This window comes from Poecilia reticulata, linkage group LG6 (genome assembly GCF_000633615.1).
Source record: "Poecilia reticulata strain Guanapo linkage group LG6, Guppy_female_1.0+MT, whole genome shotgun sequence".
Taxonomy (NCBI): domain Eukaryota; kingdom Metazoa; phylum Chordata; class Actinopteri; order Cyprinodontiformes; family Poeciliidae; genus Poecilia; species Poecilia reticulata.
The window spans coordinates 3600933-3620143 of NC_024336.1; the positions used below are offsets into that span (position 1 = coordinate 3600933).

The 19211-nt window shown below is 38.2% G+C and overlaps 4 protein-coding genes across 6 annotated transcripts; 3 read left to right on the top strand and 1 right to left on the bottom strand.

The window, feature by feature from the left end:
- Nucleotides 1-878: 878 nt before the first annotated feature.
- On the bottom strand, nucleotides 879-6118 carry tdg.2 (thymine DNA glycosylase, tandem duplicate 2). 2 transcript variants are annotated; one of them, XM_008410771.2, is made up of 10 exons: nucleotides 5713-6118; nucleotides 4379-4728; nucleotides 4046-4245; nucleotides 3871-3940; nucleotides 3092-3227; nucleotides 2753-2835; nucleotides 2096-2190; nucleotides 1835-2006; nucleotides 1594-1732; nucleotides 879-1229 (listed from the first exon to the last, which is right to left on the bottom strand). In XM_008410771.2, the coding sequence occupies exons 1-9, from the start codon at nucleotides 5766-5768 to the stop codon at nucleotides 1638-1640; spliced, it is 1257 nt and encodes a 418-aa protein (XP_008408993.1). In that variant the 5' UTR covers nucleotides 5769-6118; the 3' UTR covers nucleotides 879-1229; nucleotides 1594-1637. The 2 variants fall into 2 exon arrangements, with proteins under 2 accessions (XP_008408993.1, XP_008408994.1); XM_008410772.1 differs by having other exon boundaries at nucleotides 6011-6112.
- uqcc6 (ubiquinol-cytochrome c reductase complex assembly factor 6) lies at nucleotides 4793-8573 on the top strand. 2 transcript variants are annotated; one of them, XM_008410775.2, is made up of 3 exons: nucleotides 4793-5286; nucleotides 7403-7528; nucleotides 8003-8573. In XM_008410775.2, exons 2-3 carry the CDS (start codon nucleotides 7421-7423, stop codon nucleotides 8120-8122), a joined length of 228 nt encoding a protein of 75 aa, XP_008408997.1. In that variant the 5' UTR covers nucleotides 4793-5286; nucleotides 7403-7420; the 3' UTR covers nucleotides 8123-8573. The 2 variants fall into 2 exon arrangements, with proteins under 2 accessions (XP_008408997.1, XP_008408996.1); XM_008410774.2 differs by lacking the exon at nucleotides 4793-5286 and adding an exon at nucleotides 6654-6776.
- Nucleotides 8574-8892: 319 nt separating this feature from the next.
- On the top strand, nucleotides 8893-11378 carry LOC103465700 (EF-hand calcium-binding domain-containing protein 10-like). The gene is made up of 4 exons (XM_008410769.2): nucleotides 8893-9037; nucleotides 9949-10113; nucleotides 10944-11034; nucleotides 11127-11378. Exons 1-4 carry the CDS (start codon nucleotides 8935-8937, stop codon nucleotides 11170-11172), a joined length of 405 nt encoding a protein of 134 aa, XP_008408991.1. The 5' UTR covers nucleotides 8893-8934; the 3' UTR covers nucleotides 11173-11378.
- Nucleotides 11379-11474: 96 nt separating this feature from the next.
- On the top strand, nucleotides 11475-18753 carry samm50 (SAMM50 sorting and assembly machinery component). Its single transcript, XM_008410768.2, has 15 exons — nucleotides 11475-12642; nucleotides 13653-13763; nucleotides 13993-14094; nucleotides 14193-14280; nucleotides 14720-14826; nucleotides 14959-15089; nucleotides 15473-15560; nucleotides 15860-15988; nucleotides 16232-16303; nucleotides 16404-16490; nucleotides 17121-17191; nucleotides 17314-17381; nucleotides 17463-17609; nucleotides 17700-17841; nucleotides 18621-18753. Exons 1-15 carry the CDS (start codon nucleotides 12622-12624, stop codon nucleotides 18664-18666), a joined length of 1410 nt encoding a protein of 469 aa, XP_008408990.1. The 5' UTR covers nucleotides 11475-12621; the 3' UTR covers nucleotides 18667-18753.
- Nucleotides 18754-19211: the final 458 nt, after the last annotated feature.

Consider the following 19211-nt stretch of genomic DNA (forward strand, 5'->3'; position numbering starts at 1 on the left):
AATAGCTCATGTTACACACGGAGGGGTGGATTGGAAAACGCCGCTTTCGGTGTTATCAAGACAAAAATGATTATGACGTTATATTTTTGCAAAGGGAAATTGTTTGTTTAAATTTTAATTGATTCCGTTTACAAATATAATTTTAAATTCCAGTAACACCAGAAATCCCAAAGAACGCAGCCACACCACACCTATTATGGAGTTGGTGTGAGCCGCTCGACTTTTAAACACCGCGAGATTGTCTGCGATTGGCCGATAGTAGTATTTAAAGGGCCACGTTAAATGCAGCGATAGTAAAACGTTCACTTAAAAGACACGACGATTGAAAACTGACTTTAGAGTTTCCTTAATTGTCTTTAAAAACAATTATGATTTGGAGCTTTAATTTCAGTCTTGTATTGTTATAAGTCTGTCAATAAATTCGAATTTGACGCAACATTTGTCGAAATCAAAAAATACTTAAGTTTTATTTTCATGTTGGCTTGTATCTGTAACATTGTCAAATATTTTCTATTTAAATTGTATTTAGTGCATTTTTCAAGTTTTTTCCACTACAGTGAGAAAAAAAACCTTTCAACATCACCACCGGTGCAAAAACATTAAAATTGCTGTAGCACAGATCTCTGCTGACCTCACCTGGTCAAAAAACGACCTTGGTATCTTGAAATGATCTCAGAGGACTGCAAGGTCTTTGAATTCACCCCTCTTAAAGCTGATACGTTTAAATGACATCACATGATGTACCATCCTTTAGTTTTTAAACATTACCCAATCAATTTCCCCCTTTGAAATCCAATGTATTTGAATTGATTTAAGCACCGTAAGTGAGTCTTCTTAAACATAGGTCAGAAACTATTTAAAAACACACACTGAGCAGGTCACCTTTAGACGAGATTTAATAAAGCCGTGCTTACAAATCAAAGACATAACTCAATAATCTATGTATACAGCAGATAAATCATAAGATACGACTGTATCAAAATAGAAAATAATTCACTTGAAACAAATTTACATGATGCAATAAATAGTGATAAAAAATACCATAAAAACAGATACCAGACTGTTAGAAAAATAGCTGAGGTTTCTTCGTGGCAGTTCCGTGGGTGCAACACAGTCTTCTTTCGTTTCCAGGCTGATTTACCTTGCGACTAGTTCAGGTAAGAAATATTTTTCAGCTTACAACGCCGACTGTGCCATTCTGTCTTCTGATTGGTGTATATGGACTATTTCTGTGGAAGAAAAAAAAGTTACGCAATGCACATATAAATCTGTAATATTTTTGTTTTCTTACAACTCATTCAGAAGTGATCAATTATAACTATTGGAGTACAGCTAATTTAATGAGATAATGTACAATTTCTTCCTAGAGGCATGGACTCTTAAATTCAGTGAAGGGAGATGAGAATTGTGTAGGAAGGCAGTGACCAGCCTAGGTTAGCATAGCATTATATGTGCTAAATGCAACTTTTTGGTGACATTTTGTTAAATTTAACACAGTTACATTGATCGATGCGATTTAAAGTCTATACTACACACCATCACACAAGGTAAACTTGCTCAGAATACCAGTCTTTTCCTACAGCTACACCATACCTGAGTGCTACAGTAGTTGGCCTGTGTTCCTCCTCTCCTCTGTCTCAGCTGCTCTGCCTCACCCCATCATGAAGCCCACTACAGCTTTCATATTCTGGATCCACTTGCTCTTCTTTGATTGCCATCCTTTTAGCGTCCTCTGCAGCACAAACACGTCAGTTAAGAGTTTTTCAGAAAAAAATAAAATAAAATTGCAAAACGCTACATTTCATTTGGTGCCCAAAGACATGGTACAACATACCTTTTGCCAGCTGCAGGTCGAAAGAGTACTGCGTCTCCAGCACCTCCCCGTTGGGCGTCAGACCTTTCATCTGGTCACGCAGTTCCTTCAGCTTTATGTAGAAATGCACCTTGTCTTGAGCGCGGGGGAACTGGGCACAGCGGGGGCTTGACGACGGCATCAGGAAGCACACCTGAGGGTACAGAGGATAAATGCCGTGTAGATCCTGCAGGGTACCGGGAGAACGGTTCGATATTAAAATGCGTTCTGCTCGACACGTACCGTTTCAGTGTCTGGGATTTTGTAAGGCTGCAGGCCGAACTCCAGATTCTTGCCCTTTACACCAAAGATTTCTTTGCAAAATATTTCATAAATCCCTAAAAAAATAAATAAACAAAAAGAAAGTAGAAGAAAATTATTGCTGATTGACAGTATCTGCGTTTCCATTGACCATATAATAGTGCAATCTGACATTTCGAAATTCGTTTCGCTTAATGGAAACAGGGCAATTTTGAAAAAAATCTTGTTTTTTGATAAAAAAAGTTTCGGCACTAGGATGAGGTCATTTATATTTTGGCTGAATCAAATTTTGATTATTTCACAAAACTGCAACAGAAACTATTTTTTTGCATCACACAAGTCACAACCAAATGTTGACACTGGAGCAAAGCATGAAGAAGAAATCGACAGGAAGTCAGTGCAAGGTTGATGATGTGATGATGAGTCATGTTTTTTAACGACTCATCACATGAGCAAATTTAATCACGTGAGATTTTAATTGTGTTTCTCATTTAACAGAAACACTTGCAACTGCGGAGTATTTCTTTGACATTAGCTGAACACTGACAAAGTTTTGATCACGTTTGCAATAGAGACGCGGCAGTCTGTGTCTGCATTCGTAGGATATCTTATAGCTTCAACGGGTTCGCTTCTTTTTACCTTTGCCATTAAAAGCGGCGATTAGCGGCTTGTACTTCTGTAGCTTTTCGAGCAGCTGTCGACCTCCCTCCCGGATTTCCTTACTGGCAAACAGAAAACGATGTCAGAAAAAACAAGACAAATTATTAAAAAAAAAAAAAAAAGAGGCATCTAAATGATGTTTTTTAAACTAGGACCCATCAGCACTGGAGTCCCTCATGGGTGCGTTCTCGCCCCACTCCTGTTCTCTCTCTAAAGCAAGCATCTTATATTGATGTTTTGATAGAACATCAACATTAACACAATCTAAGAGTTCCCCCTCAGAGTTGAAATGACATCACATGGCCAGATGGTTTGTACCTGGACAGGTCCTTGCTGCCTGGTGTGGTCCTCTCCACCATGTTGGTGAAGCCGATGCTGTATTTCTCAGGCAGGCTCTGGTCGTGCATGTAGTTGAGCTGCTGTTCGGTCAGACCAGACAGAAACAGACATTTCCCTGCGGAAAAACAAAACACATTTATTGTTCGCTAGATCTGCAAACAGGCTGAAAAAGAAAAAAATTGTTAGAGCAACTAAAACAGATTTAACAGTGTTGCCAGATAAACCACGTGGAAATATTCACACCCAGTAAAACCTTTTTTTTCTCCTCAATTTTGTCAAATTACAAACACAAACTTTAATGTATTTAAGGATTTTGTTTTAGAATAAACCAACAGAGCAGCATGTAATTGTGAAGTTGAGGGAAGTAAATACAATTCTAGAACATTTCATGATTAATTATTAAATCCCCTTTACTCTGATACCTTGAAAAAAACAACAGTGCAACAGTTGCGCAGAAATTGAGTGTGCGACGCATAGGGGTGCCACCCTAGACGGGGCGCCAGAACAACAGGAAAAAATGTACTCCTGGTTGGCATTTTCTGTATTTAACAGCTATTTGTGGATGTTTAAATGACATGATCACTGTATAGTATTAAAAGATTATTTTGTATTTTTTGTTCATTTTATTTAAGGTTGTTGATGGCTGGATGCACATTGCATCACTTTCAGAAAAGCCTTGGCAAAAGTAAGCATTTCAAATAACAGCCCTACACTGGTGTTCGGCTTGTAGGCAGCACTGAGACAGAACTTCAACATACAAAAATGGTTCCCTGGGTTCGGATAATGGCGTCCTTTGTAGGCTGATAATAGTCCTGGGTTGATTCCAATCTGAGAAGAAACATAAAGGGGGTTACTGTAGCAGCAAAATATTATTATTTTTTTTATCAACTGTTGCAGAATCCATAAAAAAAAAAGAAAAAAGACAACACTCACTATTAAAATGTCAAGATTGTAGGCTAGGACGTCAGGGAGTGTCTTCGCCATAACTTCAGCCACGCTCATGCCGTTGAAGCGGTTCAGAACCCGTTTGGCCTTTTTGGCAGCTTCCACTTCATCCATTTCCTCCTTCACCTCTTTATCCACCACCTGCTGCTTAGCCGGTCGGCCTCTTTTCTTCTTTACCGGTGTCACGGCTGGAACAGAGAAAAGAGACTGAACAAAAAAAAACAAAACAAAAACGCACCACACAACATCTCATTTCTGCTTCGTTTGTGGTTCGTTTCAGTAAGAGGCAAACATCGGGATGTTCAAACGAAGTCGATCTACCTGGAGGAGGAGCGTGAGGTTGAAGGTCAGGTTCCCGCTGCTGGATCATGTGCTGGTGCTCAGTCTGCTGCGGGGGCTGCAGGTGCTGCGGGTGCTGTAGATGCTGTAGATGCTGCAGATGCTGTAGATGCTGCGGATGCTCGCTGAAGCTCGGCTGGCCAATCTGCTCCTGGTAATGACCGGAGGCCGGAGGGTAGCTGTGGTAAAAGGGCTCCTGGTTTTCCAATGGTTCCCTGTGGACAGACAGCTCCGCCATGACGGGCTCCTCCATGTAGCCGTCGGCGTAATGGCCCAGGCTGTGATACGACATCATGTGTTGGGCCTCAGGGTGCTGCTGATTGGCCTGGTACCTAGAGAGACGGTAGATAATAATAATAATAATAAATGAGGAGAGCAAACACACACACAGAATAGGACGAATGGCAAGGAAAACTGTCATGTCTAATGGTAAACAGTGTGAGTGAGAGAAAAAAGTAAATCCACACAGTTCCACAAGACACAATACTTACAAACAACCATGCACTGACGTACATCACTTTGTGGATTATATTTGCCACTGTGTGCAGCTCATTTAAGGAAGAATGCAATATACAGTGCCTTACAAAAATATTCAACACTTTTTCTTTATACAAATAAAAAATATGTAGTGTAGCAAGTATTTTGCCCCATTTATGCTGCCCAAATAAAACATTGTGCCGACTAATTACTTCATGAAGTCAATCAGTAAATGAAGTCCAGCTGTGTCATGTGATCCATGTGTAAATACAACCGTTCTGTGACTCTAGCTACATGGAAAATGCCATGTTTAGAGAAAAACTACTGCTCAACACACTCAACAGACCATCTCCATGGTAACACGTGGTGGAGGTGGTATCATGCTGTGTAGATGTCGTTTTCTGCAGAGGCTGGTAAGAGTTGGGGTCTGAATATAAATGCACACCGCACTTTTCAGATGTTTACGCTTTTTTTTTTTGCAAGGCACTGCGTCTCTTCTTCCGTGTTTTGAGCATACGTATGTGTGTTTATATTTCCATCTACGTAACAGATGAGAAGTCAATTCCTCTCAAGTGTGCTGCTTTACATGCGATAGTTTTAACAGCTTTAACCACCCGCCCATCAATACGAAACAAACTTTTCAAAGCACGTTTGAGTTTATCATTTCTGACAAGTTAATGTGATTACCAGCTATGTTGCGACCAGTCAAAAAGAAGCCTGAATGCACAGTCTGATCACCTGTCTTGTAATTTTCTCCATCATGCATGAAAATGAGTGTGTGAGGGGAGATAAGATGAGAAGTTCCCCCAGTCAGTCGGTCAGCTCCAACATCAACTCACCACTGCTGAAAATAATCCGTGGGAACCGTCAATGCTGTAAACTGCTTTTCCTCCATATTAACTGTTGACTTATTTCAGTACATTTAATGTAATATTATACTACTGCTAAAACTCACCGACACACTTAGGGTTACAAAATAATGCCTCCGATTAACACACAAAGAAGAATCATCGTTACTAAAGGGATGAAAGAGCTAATATTGCTAACAGCTATAAGGAATTATATACAGGTGTATTGAAATTGTGGGCCGAGCTGTACATTAGCGAACCAAATACGTACTGGAGTGTAGGAACATACCTGTCGTACATTTTCTGATAAAGGTTAACATACGGAAACGAAGCCGCCGCAAAACAAAGACCATTTAAACGCTCAACATTTTCTTCTCTATCTGGTTTAATTGACGTTCTACCGCCACCTAGTGCTCATAATGTATACCTCAAGAGTAGAATTCTGTGTTTGTTAATATGCTTTTATTATTATTATTCTGAATAATTGTGAAATTACATTTACGTACAATACGTTCCATTAAAGTGGTATATATTATTTAGTAATTAAAATGTTGAAAAACAATACAGCTGACTGTAAAGCCAAGAACGTAGTATGTCGCTAGGCGGCGATAAACGTTGCTTTCAATGCGTACAACAACGCAAATAAATAGCATAGAAGAAAGTTGAAAGAAAAGATTTTTTATTTTTCAAGATCATCACTTTGAGTTTAAACCAGTAACTCAATCTAAATCGTTGCATTTGGTGAACAATTTATCTCTGTCCTCTTGCTTCGGGACAGCATTAGGTGAAATATGTTTTAATATATGGATTTCACGTCGGTGTGGTACATTTTCTTTTACTTTCAATCTGGAAACTTCAGGGGCAACTTGACTAAGTGCCCTGGGAGACCGCGTCATCCATAAATATATGCAGAGTGAGATGTCACCACTCATAGATCGTTTAATTGTTAGCTAAACACGACCTGTGTGCTGCTTGTGTCTCAATGACAGATACTGTGGTTTAAAATGGTTAGAAAAAACTCTACATAGCACCTATTTTTTGATGTAATAAATAAGGTAAGGATGCAAAGGCACCGCTTCCTGTTCCTTTAAGTATGTCTTAGCATACTGCTGTTTTGTCAGGGCTAATTTAAATTAGTTTACTCGGACTTCGTAACCTCTCTTCCTGCGCCACATGTATGTAACCAACATTTTGGATACAGATACTGTCAAAAAAAAAAAAACTGTTAAGCTGGAATATTGAAACATTTTTAGAATATGGCTTTTTCAGGTAATGTTCATACTTCAGTTTAAAAACCAAGTATAGAGTACTACAGAAAAGACAAAACAAAAATAAAATTGGTATGTCAAAAAAAAATTACTGATAAATGTTATGTGGAAGAGCTGAACTCACCATCCCCACACTGATGGTGTGGTCATCAAGGTGTGGGAATAAAATGTTCTGCATTCAGACAAATGTAATAAACGGTGTCCTCTAAGAGCAATCATAAGAAAATGACATGACATTGCACTGTGACTTGTTTTGTATGCTGGGTACTAAAACAAAACCCTTCTCTGGAACTTTTGGAGGAGATCAGAAAAATGTGCCAAACTAAGCTAGGCATCAACAGACAGCAGAAAGTGTTTATTATGGGTTATTTTTTTCCCCCCACTATTAATTTGACCAATCATCTCTTCTACAGGCTATCACTCCGTAAGAGATGCCAGCTGGTGTGTCGTGGCCCCGTTACATCCGGATGTTGGGGGCCAGTGTTCTGGCCATGTTTGCAGGAGCACAGGTCGTCCATCAGTACTACCTTCCTGATCTGGTAAGAAGCAGCTTGAATCCATTGTCGCTGTATAAGCTCTTTTTTTTTCCTTTTCTTTCATTTGAAACTTTCTGTTAAGAAGTTTAGAAACAGTCCTCATCAATAAGAATGTCAAAATAATTCTTAAATAATATTTATTTGACTTATTCTAGCTGTCTTTTTTCAATGTGGATTGATTGTACAACATACAATAAAAAAAAAACATTAAAAAAAAATTTAAGTGAAAATGTGCTGTGCATTTTTTTTCTCATCACCACACACAAGCTCAAACACACGCACGCACGCTTATGTCTGAAGACACCATTTTAGCAATCAGCTAACAATTTGGTGAAATTCACTGATGTTGCAAAACAAAAGAAGTTCCCAGAATATGTCTGAAAACGTTTTCATCGTATAATACCAACATTCGTTTTGACTATGACTGTAAGTGTGGCGCTCAGACCAAGATTGCTCAGTTTTTGTTTTGTGTTTCAGAGTATACCAGAAAGCCCACCAAAACCCGGAGAGCTTCGGACAGAACTACACGGTTACAAAGCTAGAGAAGAAGCTGCTGCTGCCTTTCAGAGGCTTAAAGAAGGACAAAATGTAGACTGACGGGGAAATATGTTTCTTTTAGAAGAAATACTACTATGTTCCTTGGGACAGAATCTCTTCTGAAACAACTGAAAAGGATATGTTGGTCTTTCGCCTTATGTTGTACACAGACAATAAATCTTCATGTCTGAATGAAACTGAGCCAAAAGAGACCTGGAGAACAGAACCATGAAATCGCATCATTATTACCTCCAGCCTTCTTTCATTTGACTGCAGTTTAATCCATTTATAAGAATCAGTCTCAATCACACTTGGCTTTCTCTGAATTATTGTCATGAGCATAATTATTTTGATGACCGTTTTGTCCATTTTAAATGTTGCTTATTTTAGAGAAGTAATGAAAAGAGTTGAATAATATTAGAATGTTTTATTAATACATGTTATGCCCATTACCGCCGTGGTTTCCAGCTAGACAGTGAAATATATAAATAATAAAAGTGTCAAACTGGAATGCTGGCAGTATCTTGTTATCAATCTTACAAATTCTGATATATAAATATTGCGCTATGGTGAAATTAAGCGACATATACATTATTTGAGCATTTTTAACTTTTTTTGTGGAAGACGAACGTCGTCTTTTTAAGCCTCTAAGACATGAATTCGAAGCATGTTGTCAGTATGAATAAAATTTATATTTTTAGTGTAGAAAAGAAGCAGAAAAACATTGATACATATTTACAGACCTGCCTCCTTTCTTTCTTTCTTTCTTGTTGACGGAGTCAGGGTTAACGCGCAGTGGGTTTTACCGTTTCCGTGCGCGCGCTTCTGGCCTGTGGTATCATAGCAACCCGATTCAACAGAAAAGAGGAAAAATGTCGACCGAGAGAGAGAGAGACGCAAAAGAATATCTCGAGCAACACAAGATTTTTGAGCTCATGGACAACATGACCAGCATGCTCCTGTTTTACAGACCCGGTTAGAGTTTATTTCTTCCTCAAACGTGCAATATCCGTCTCTCGTGAGCGTCATTAGCACGATTTCTTTTCCACAGCTGCTGATTTACGGTTTGTTTAAATTATACTTAACGTCATCGTCACTTTGATCCTGCTGCAATCAAATGTTTTAATGTTAATTAGCTATTCACTTTTTAAAAATGTACTTTGTAGAGATGTTCGTTGAGCTTATTTGTCTTATTAAACTCACACTGAATTAAGTTCAAAAGCTAAGTCTTTAAACTCTAAAAAGACAAGTTTCTGTCAGTTATCTTTGCCGTTGTAGTCATCAGGGCTAAATGAGTATTTACACAATGCATAAAGATAAATGCAGTGTGGATTTTCTAAGCACGTTTATAAAGCAGAATTTAGTCTAATTCAGATTTTCTAAAAGTTATGACAAGCTTTGTTTTGATGTAAGATCCAACAACCATTTAAAAAAAAGTCGTCCTGCAAGTTTGGAATTCAAAATAACCCAAAGGAAGAACAAAACTGATCCTATTTTTACACCAAGCCACATGAGCCTATCAAACATCCAGCATTATTCCAGATGTTTGTTGGTGGATACAACAAAATGTAAGGTAAAGGTGGATCTGTTGGAAATATTTACCCCAAAAACAAATGGCATGTGTGTAAGAAAAATATTATTGTTGGTCCACCATTTCCACCTTGTAAAAACAACAGTTCCTACAAATAATTTAAAGCCAAAAATTGCTTTGTTGTCACTGTAGTTAAAATATTTTAGTCTGAATATCTTGATAGCTTTGATCCTGCTGCAAGCTCCTCTTTTGCCCTTTTTGCATTTCATTTTCTTAAATGACTCATTTTCATTACTTATTTCTTTTTCGTGTGTAAGTTTTTGCCTTTGTCGTGTTCGGTGACTGTGTCATTCAGAGAACCCCAAGGAGTTTCTCATTGAGCAGCTGGAGCTGCTGAAGGTTTCCCGGGAAAGTGGAATGAGAGGGCCAAATCTGTTTGACAACTCCAACCTGACTGCCCTCTACGGGATAATGGATCCCGCTAACCAGAAGTATATCAGTTTTGCACAGTACAAGCAGGGTGAGTGGTGCTGCTGGTCACTTTCAGGAAGTCTTAAAACTGTAGCATACCTATTTTCCGAGAACAAACTTTTTCTTTTAAGGTTCTTAAAACCACAAACGCTTGAAGCTGTGAAAGAATAAGCTTAGTTTTAACATTCTAATAAGATCCAAACACTCCTATAACTCCAGTATTACAGGCGTGGTCACCAGGAAGTAATAGAGGGGGCCTCAAAATGTTGGAGAGAATTTATCAAAACAAATTATGATACTTTTTTTTTTTTTATCATAAAATCTATAATCATTATTATAAGTTAAAATAATTTAACTTGACTGGCAGCCATCTTTCTGACAGCTTGAGGAGCTGCTTTGCTCCTCAAGCTAGCACAGCTGTGCTAGCAAACGCAAAATGGACAAGTTTCTGACAAGAAATAGACAGAAGGAGCCGACCAGGAGCCCAGCTCAGAACTCATGAAAAACTAGAATCGGAAAGTGTAAGGCTGCCTATGTTCTAAAAGAGTGTAGTAATTATTAATGAGTGAATAAAAGTAAGTTAAAAGAACATTCTAAAAGCTGATGTTTCTGTACACATTTTGCATTGCCTGTTGGTTTAGTTCCTTCACTAAACTAATGCTGCTTGCGGGGCGGCGGCAGGGGAAAGTTTGGGAACATATGCCACAATTTATTTGTACAGGTCATATTGTTGATGATCTCAACAAGGTCACTTTTGATATATTAATCACATTTTTGCAAAGGTAATGTTATTCCTGTCAATACTGTAATTTACAGTGTTTCAATGTGAATATCATCCAAAACTCGGCCTGCTATTTGCAAAGCTATTTCTCCCCGCAGCTCTGACCATGCTCGGCATAAAAGACATCAACCCTAACCCTGAGGGCAGAGCGCAAGACAAAATATCCCATGAAAGTTTTAAAGCCGAAGCGTAAGTGCAGCTTGCTGAGTCTGCTATGTATGACATAGTATGTTTTGTTATGAATTGTTCAGCGAGTTCATCTTTTTTTTTTTTTTTTTTAGGATGGAAGTTCTGATGAGAGACTCAGCAACATATGCAAAATTGTGAAAGTTTTTTTTTCTCCTTCCTCTGCAACGGCTGTTATTTTATTCCATGTTATGGTCATAGAGATATTATTTGTTTTGCTTCAGGTAGAAATCGTGACGTTGCTAAGCCTGCGGAAAATGCAGAAATTCCCTGCTGAATTGAGCTTATTCTGGTTCAATTTTTATTTTTTTTTATATTATAAATTTGAATAAATATACTAGCATGCACTCTTGTCAAAAAGTCTCTCCAATAAGCCTCAAGTTTTACTTAATTTAATGTATTTTTCACACAATAACCGTGTTTTTGTATTAGCCATATTTTACTTTATGGCTGCTAATTTTTATTTTTACCGATTTACAGCACACAAAGAACAGGGACCTCATTAATATAAGAGAATATTTAAGAATTTATGACTCTGCTTTCTCAGTATTACCTATCTTGGTAATACGACACTTCATTTTAGGATGAAGTGTCGTAATTACATTATAATTATGAGGTGTGTATGAGTATACAAAAATTGTTTTGTAGTTAAGAGTAGAATTATAGCATTACTTCCAACATATGTCTACTCAAGCAAAAGTGAAAAGAAGCCATCCAAGAAATAACTCAAGTGAGGAAAAAAGTATTTCGTAAAAACTTGATGTAAGTATTGAGTAACTGATCATATCATCTTACTAAATTAAAAAAAATAAAATAAAACAAAGTACTTTCAATGACTGTATATTGTGTTCACTGTATCTTCTTGATCTCCAAATGGCGCAAAAGGTTTAGTTGATTTAAAATAGCATTAAAATAACAAAGTTTGTGGACGAACAAAATACCTCATTTTAACATGAACTATGTGTGTCTCATACATTTTTGGTCAACATCATCTTCATTCAGTAAAACAACTCACGGTGGGAAGAGTATTGTGAAATTTTACTCAAGGAAGAAAAGTGATACCTCACATTAATATTGCTAAAATAAAAGTAAAAATAACGTTTTATTTTTAAAAAATTCTAAAAGTAGTTTTTAGTCAAGTAAATCTAACTGAGTAAATGTTCCCACACCTCCAAGCAGGCGAAAATAGGCTTCCATGTCTTTGGGTTTGAATTATTGTTAAAATGTTGCATAATTTAAAAAACATAATCTTGAATGCCAAATATAAAGCACTCATGCTTAGGTATCATTCAAAACTAGCAGGCCCTGTTAAACACATTAAAATATATATTTTCCTGGTATTACACTTTACAATGTATTTGAATAAAGCAATATACAGTCTGCATCCAAAGACTTACAGCGAAAGGAACCCGTTTCAGCGTTGCGCTATTGAACGCTCCCCGGAAGGGGCGTGTCCAGGAAGTGACATGGCCGCCTCCTTATACGGAGGCTCCTCGCTTCTTCTCGGTTACTTGTAGGTTAAAGTAGTTTGTCATTTTCCGCTCAAAGTTTCTCCAGTAGTTTTCGGGACAGCGCCCAGCGGAGCTCAGCATGGGCACCGTCCATGCCAGGGTAAGGAAGAGTCCGCCGGGATTGTGTTAGCTAGGACTTTGACCTCTCTGAGCATTTAGTGGGAGTTATCTGTCAGAGCGCCTTCTGGACTGGAAGCAAAGGCCCAACACAGTTCACCCAGCAAGGCTCTAACTGGGCTCAGCATGCCACTCTTTTATAGCATGGTGCTATTAATTCAAGCTAGGAACGGTTTAATCTCAACGAATTCATGTTAAACACAAGGATAAGGGACCGTTCACGGTTTGACTCCAATCTGTAATGATGCTGGTGTGTCTGTAGTGTTGCTGAAGCCATAAAAGCAGATTATACTCATACCTACAACACTGTTTGAACATTTCTGACCAGAAAATCTGGGAAATATTTCACTAAAAAGATGCATTTATCATTGACATGTAAAAGTGGTTTCCTGACTCATTGTTTTTGTTGCCCTATACTCTTTAATCATATTCTCCATTACTCCTCATTGCATTATTAAGCTTGTATAACCATGTATAATGCTATTGGAAACAGAACAGCAAGCTGTTCCTACTGCAGCCAATATATTGTAGCATATTGGTTATTACACTTGAAATAATATTGTTTACAGTGTATTTATTACAATGACACATGGACATGTTAGAAAAAAACACACTTATGTAAGTTTTCTATTCCATACTGTGAAGAATATTCTAAGTTTTAGCCATTATTCCCAGCTATTATTCTCCATGCAGCTTTCTCTGACATGTCGGAAAATTCATGTTAATGCCAGGTGTCATGTCAGTCTTATGCACACAGTGTTGCTCTAAAAACATTAACAAGAGGGCTTTTATGTCTGTTGCTTGTGTTGCCATGTGACGTTTGTTTTTGTTTCTGGTGTTACTCCTCCTCATGTTGTTTTTTTTTTTTTTTTTACTAAGAACCAACATCTGATTAAATATGTTTGTTTTTAGATATTTAACATATAAGTTTGGTAAAACACTATGTGTGCTTTCAGTGATTTTAATTGTTTTCCACATATTTTGTTTCCATAGAGCCTGGACCCTCTGCCCATGCAGGGGCCAGAGTTAGGTGTCCAAGCGGACGACGTCGAAGCTCTGGAGATTGAACAGGAGCCAAAGCAAGAAGTTCTTGAAAACAAAWACGTGAGAATATTATTATTTTTAATTTTAGGCAGCAATATCTCAAGATATTGTAACCCTATCTCATTGTTACTCTGTTTGCCCTAAGGGTGGATTTGTTGCTATATGACCATGTAGTACTCTGTATGAATGACTTCCGTTGATCTTTTGTTTCGTCATTTGCTCTGTTGAATTTTGTTTTCATGACATTTTAGACTGTGTTTCTCCTGTTTGTTTGGGGCTTTTTTTTCAGGTTGTTGTCCAGCAAGTCACCTTTGATGGACTTGGAAGAACAGAGGATGACTTTTTGAGTTATGAAATTGCCGAAGTGTTCAGGGCAAAAAACCTGATTGACGTACGTCCGCCTCATCACACCGCACTATTTGTTGCTTGTTCAGTGGATACGTGTTTGGAGCAGTCGCTGGCATCAACACGCTTGAATTTGTGACGCAGGTAATGCGGAGGTCTCACGAAGCGCGACAGAAGCTGCTGCGTCTCGGTATCTTCAGAAAGGTGGAGGTCGTCATCGACACTTCGCGAGGTACCGTCTGCCGCCTCATTTTTATTTGGAGGAGTTTCGTTTTCCGGCACATGAGCAGAGTTCGTATGTTCTTAGCTTGTTTTATCGGGACGCGCGATATATCGGCACCAGTATCGGTATCGACTGATGTTTGTCCCTCCAGAATGTCTATTATTTTTACTATTTTTAGCCACTGTTTGTTCAGTAAAGGTGCATCAATAAATGTCAGTAATTTTGAATATTATTAAATGCAGTTACTGTTTAACTGAAGCAGAGAAACTGTGACGAAGTCAGTGGTGTGGTTGTTTTTCCCAAATTTCGGTAGTGTTGTGAAATATATATATATTCATAATTTGTGTACAATATTGTTATTGGCTGTGACAGCAATATCAATATCGGATATTGTTATCGACCCAAATTGTCAAATCAGTGCATCCCTCTTGTTTTGTTTTGCCTCCAGGTGAAGACGCCCTTCCTAATGGCCTTGACGTGACCTTTGAGGTCACTGAGCTCAGGCGTTTGACAGGCAGCTATAACACTATGGTCGGAAACAATGAAGGGAGCATGGTTAGTGTTAAAATTTTTTATTATTATTATCTTATTAGATGTTGTCTTAGTTATATATTGTTACATATAATTCATAACATCAGGTTTTATTAAAATAAGTCGCTTCCTGGTTTTTACTTTCCGTCGTTTCAGGTACTCGGAGTAAAATTACCAAATTTGTTAGGTCGGGCAGAAAAGCTGACATTCCAGTTCTCCTACGGCACCAAAGAGACGTCGTACGGAGTCTCCTTCTTCAAACCCCAACCAGGACAGTTTGAGCGCAAGTAAGATATGGGATCAGCTTTTAGAAAACAAAAATAGTTTGGAGGTCAATCTAATTTGATAAGTACATACGAAAACTTAAAGGGACAGTATCATGTAAATTTTACTCTTTTGAAATTAACGTCATGTTATAATTTATTCCCTCAACAAAAACATACCTGGAGTGTTGCTTTGATTATTTATTGCATGTCTGAGAAATGCCTGGGTGGACGTAGGCCCGCCTTCAAGGACAAAGCTCCTCCTCGGAGCTGCAGTTTCCAAGCTCCCGCCTCACAGAGCAGCCCTGCTCCGCAATCTGATTAGAAGGACTTTAAACCATAGATGCAGATTAAAAGTTCCACCAAATTTAAAACCGTAACATCTCCTCTTTCCTTTTCCCTTTCAGCATCTCTGTCAACGCGTACAAAGTTACAGGTCAGTTTCCGTGGAGCTCGCTAAGAGAGACGGATCGAGGCATCTCTACAGAACTTAGCGTAAGCGCTTCTCTTAAGTGCCTTTTTGTCACATTTTGCGCCATTATAAATGCTGTCTCTTTTTGTTTTTTTGTGTGTGTTTGTTTGGATCTGGTTGAGCTCAGGTTTTGAGAAACAATCAGCTTCTAAAGTAATGTCTTGTGCCAGTTTTTACTAGCCTGACATAAGCCTTTCATTCAGAACTTACTGTGGTATAGTTTAAAAAAAAAGAAAACAGCCTCATGGGGTAATGTTGTATGATAATTTATTATTGCAGATCTCTACTAACTCAAAAGTTGTTTCACATATACCACATGCAGTTTCCTTTGTGGAAGACCAGCCAAACCCTGAAGTGGGAGGCTGTGTGGAGAGAGCTGGGCTCTCTGGGTCAGACGGCCTCGTTCGCCATCCGAGAGGAGAGCGGCCATTCTCTCAAGTCTTCCCTTTCGGTATTTGTCGTTTTTTTTTTTTTTACACCACAAAGTTATAGTATGTGGTCAAAAATTGGTGTTTGGTTCCAAAAAAAAAAAGAATTGGTTGCAAAATGGTTAGCAAAGGTTATAAACCAGCTTCTTCTAATGAAGAAATTTTAACTGGCTTATTTAGTTGTTGTTGTCCAGCGGGAGACAATGACATTTCTGAGAATAAAAAGCAAATTGAATATTGTTAGCACCTGTCATCTTGTTTTCCAGCACGCTATGGTCATCGATACCAGAAATTCCTCCATCCTCCCGAGGAAAGGCGGATTACTGAAGATTCATCAGGTTTGATCTCCACTGGAACATTTTTGTTTGGCTGCTTATTGCCAAGTGACGACAATGCGACAGATCTCGTTTGTAACGCCGACGTTTTGTGTTTGTGCAGGAATTGGCTGGTTACACTGGGGGCGACGCCAGGTTCCTGAAGGAGGACTTTGAGGTTCAACTCAACAGAACTCTCATTTTGGATTCGGTGAGATTTATGGTTGAACTCCTCATCCACTAATCAAAGATCATCATCCAAAACACAGTTTGAGGCGGGTTTGAATGTTTGGTGTGTGAAAAATGTTACGCTCCACTGACAGATTTTGTTTGTTGTTGTTTTTTCTTTGCTGCTACACTCAACTGTTTTACATCATCATAAAAATGTCAACTCAAAGATAAGCCTGAGTTAATAGCAAGAATCACTGACAACTTTTATTAAATCAAATCAATTAAATTTTAAAGCTTATTGAATCTTATTAAAAATAGCCGCCTGTAAGTTATCAACATCACAACCTCGTTAAATCATTAAATTGATAGAAGCTGTTAGTATTTAATTAAAAACTTTTTTGTTTTTGCTCTTTGATTTCCTGGAACTTTTATGTGTATTTCTTGTAGCGTGCCTCAGGGCTGAATTCTGGGTCTTCTTTACATTTGCTCCCGTTGGGGCCCACACTCAGAAAGCACGGCCTTCTATTCCATTGTTATTCAGACGACTCTCAGATCTACAGATAGAAAATGTTAATACGATTAGAATAATCAAAAGTTGCAGCCCTACAATGAACTTTTATCATGTGGTTTCAATGCACAACAGTTCTTAACAGTTTTTTGTTTCATTCAGGTTATTTCTGCCTCATTGTGGGGAGGCCTGCTTCTACCCATTGGTGATAAGTCAACATGCATTGCAGACAGGTACATAAAAGAACAATATTTAGAGAAATTACTATGTGGAGAGAGTACTTCAAATTTCCATCAGGATATTTTGTAAAAAAAACAACCAAAAAACACCTCACTGTATCTTTGCTAACTTGTAGGTTCTACCTCGGTGGCCCGACCAGCATCAGGGGATTTAGTATGTACAGCATGGGCCCACAAAGCGACGGTAAGACAAAGACGTTTATCAGCAAAGTTGAAATTTGATGTTCTACTCTAAAGCCGTTGTTACTGATTTTACTGGCATCAGGTGATTTCCTGGGAGGTGAAGCCTACTGGGCGGGAGGCCTCCACCTCTACACGCCTCTACCCTTCAGACCGGGCCGAGGCGGTTTCGGCGATCTCTTCAGAACCCATTTCTTCCTTAACGCCGGAAACCTTTGTAATCTCAACTACGGTGAGGCGAAAAAAGCCGGAGCTCACGCAGCCATCTGTTCTTTTTTTTCCTCCCCGTTCGACTGAGATCCCGTGTTTTGTTTCCGTCAAGGCGAAGGGCCTCAGGCACATTTGAAGAAACTGGCAGAATGCATCCGCTGGTCCTATGGGCTGGGCATCGTGCTGCGTTTGGGGAACATTGCCAGGGTGGAACTGAACTACTGCATTCCCATGGGAGTCCAAAGTGGAGACAGGTAGCCGCTTTAGACCTTTGTGTTGTTTTTATGGTTATGAGAAAAAAGCCTCACTAAAATTAATCCGATTATTAGTTCCTTTCAATAATGTGTTGTTCAGATCGGTTACCATGCAGATTTTAAAGGGCTTCCAAATGTCAGATATGATCATAGGAAAAAGTAATAAAAATAATAAAATTATAACGCAAAATAATAAATAGTAATTTTGAAAACTTTATCTTTATTATTATTATAAATTTTCTGTTTTCTCCTTACAGACAGAGTGGAACAAATATTTTAGAATGCCTAATAAGGAGTGCATAAACAGCTTTAAGATAAATTTAAAAGGGCAGCCTTGATGGAAAGCTCAAAAATCGACTTTTGACCATGTTATAATGTTATTATTATAATGTTGTTATAATGTCATGTTATAATGTTATTCCCTCATCAAAATTATACCTGGAGTGTTGCTTTGATTTCTTCATAAATGTTTGAGAAATCCTTTAATCTCCCGTGGCAACCATTCAGCTGTGCAGAACGCCCTGGTGGACCTAGCCCCGCCTTCAATACATAGCTCCTCCTCTGAGCTGAATTCACCAAGTTTCCACCTCAAAAAGCAACCTATTTAATTTAAAAAGATATTTATGTAAGGTTAGGTTTTAAAAACAATCTAATCAGTGTAAGATTCTGTTTCTACAATAAAATATATTTTTTTGTATACAGTAAGTAAAACATTTGAGAGGTTTTTTTTTTACTTGCTTTGATTTAGGTCTCAGAAATGTTCTCTGTTTTCCTTGCAGGATATGCGACGGGGTCCAGTTCGGAGCAGGAATTAGGTTCTTGTGAAGATACTAAACTTTTGTCGATTGTGTTGAAAGTTTGTTTGTACAGTATTGTTGGAAAAACTTAGTTCAATAAAATTGTCTCATCTGACTTCAGTTTGTGAAGCTTTTTTTAAAAAAACATTTTGCTGTGGAATGAGAAGAAATGAGGGCAGATCAGTGTGTAAAGCTGCTTTACCTCTGTTAGATTCATCATAAACTTAAGAGTCAATCTCTGACTTATTAATGTTCCCTTATAAATAAGACTTTGAGAACAAAAGTTTCTATTGTTATGATTATTATTATTATATATCTTTATTTTTTTTTTAGCCATTCAGCGACTGACTTAGTGCTGACTGGTTTGGATCTTTGTCTTGCTGCGTTACACGTGTGTGCCTAAGTTTAAGGCTATGGACCGATGGCGTAGTATTTTCCTCCATGATTTTTTGGTTGGGAACAGAATGAATTATTTCAGATCATCACACAACCATTTCCATTGAATTTCTTTAGCTTGGGGAATGAGGATAGGGTTTTTTTGAGAATGTCTGTTCTGTGTTTCATGCAGTTAGA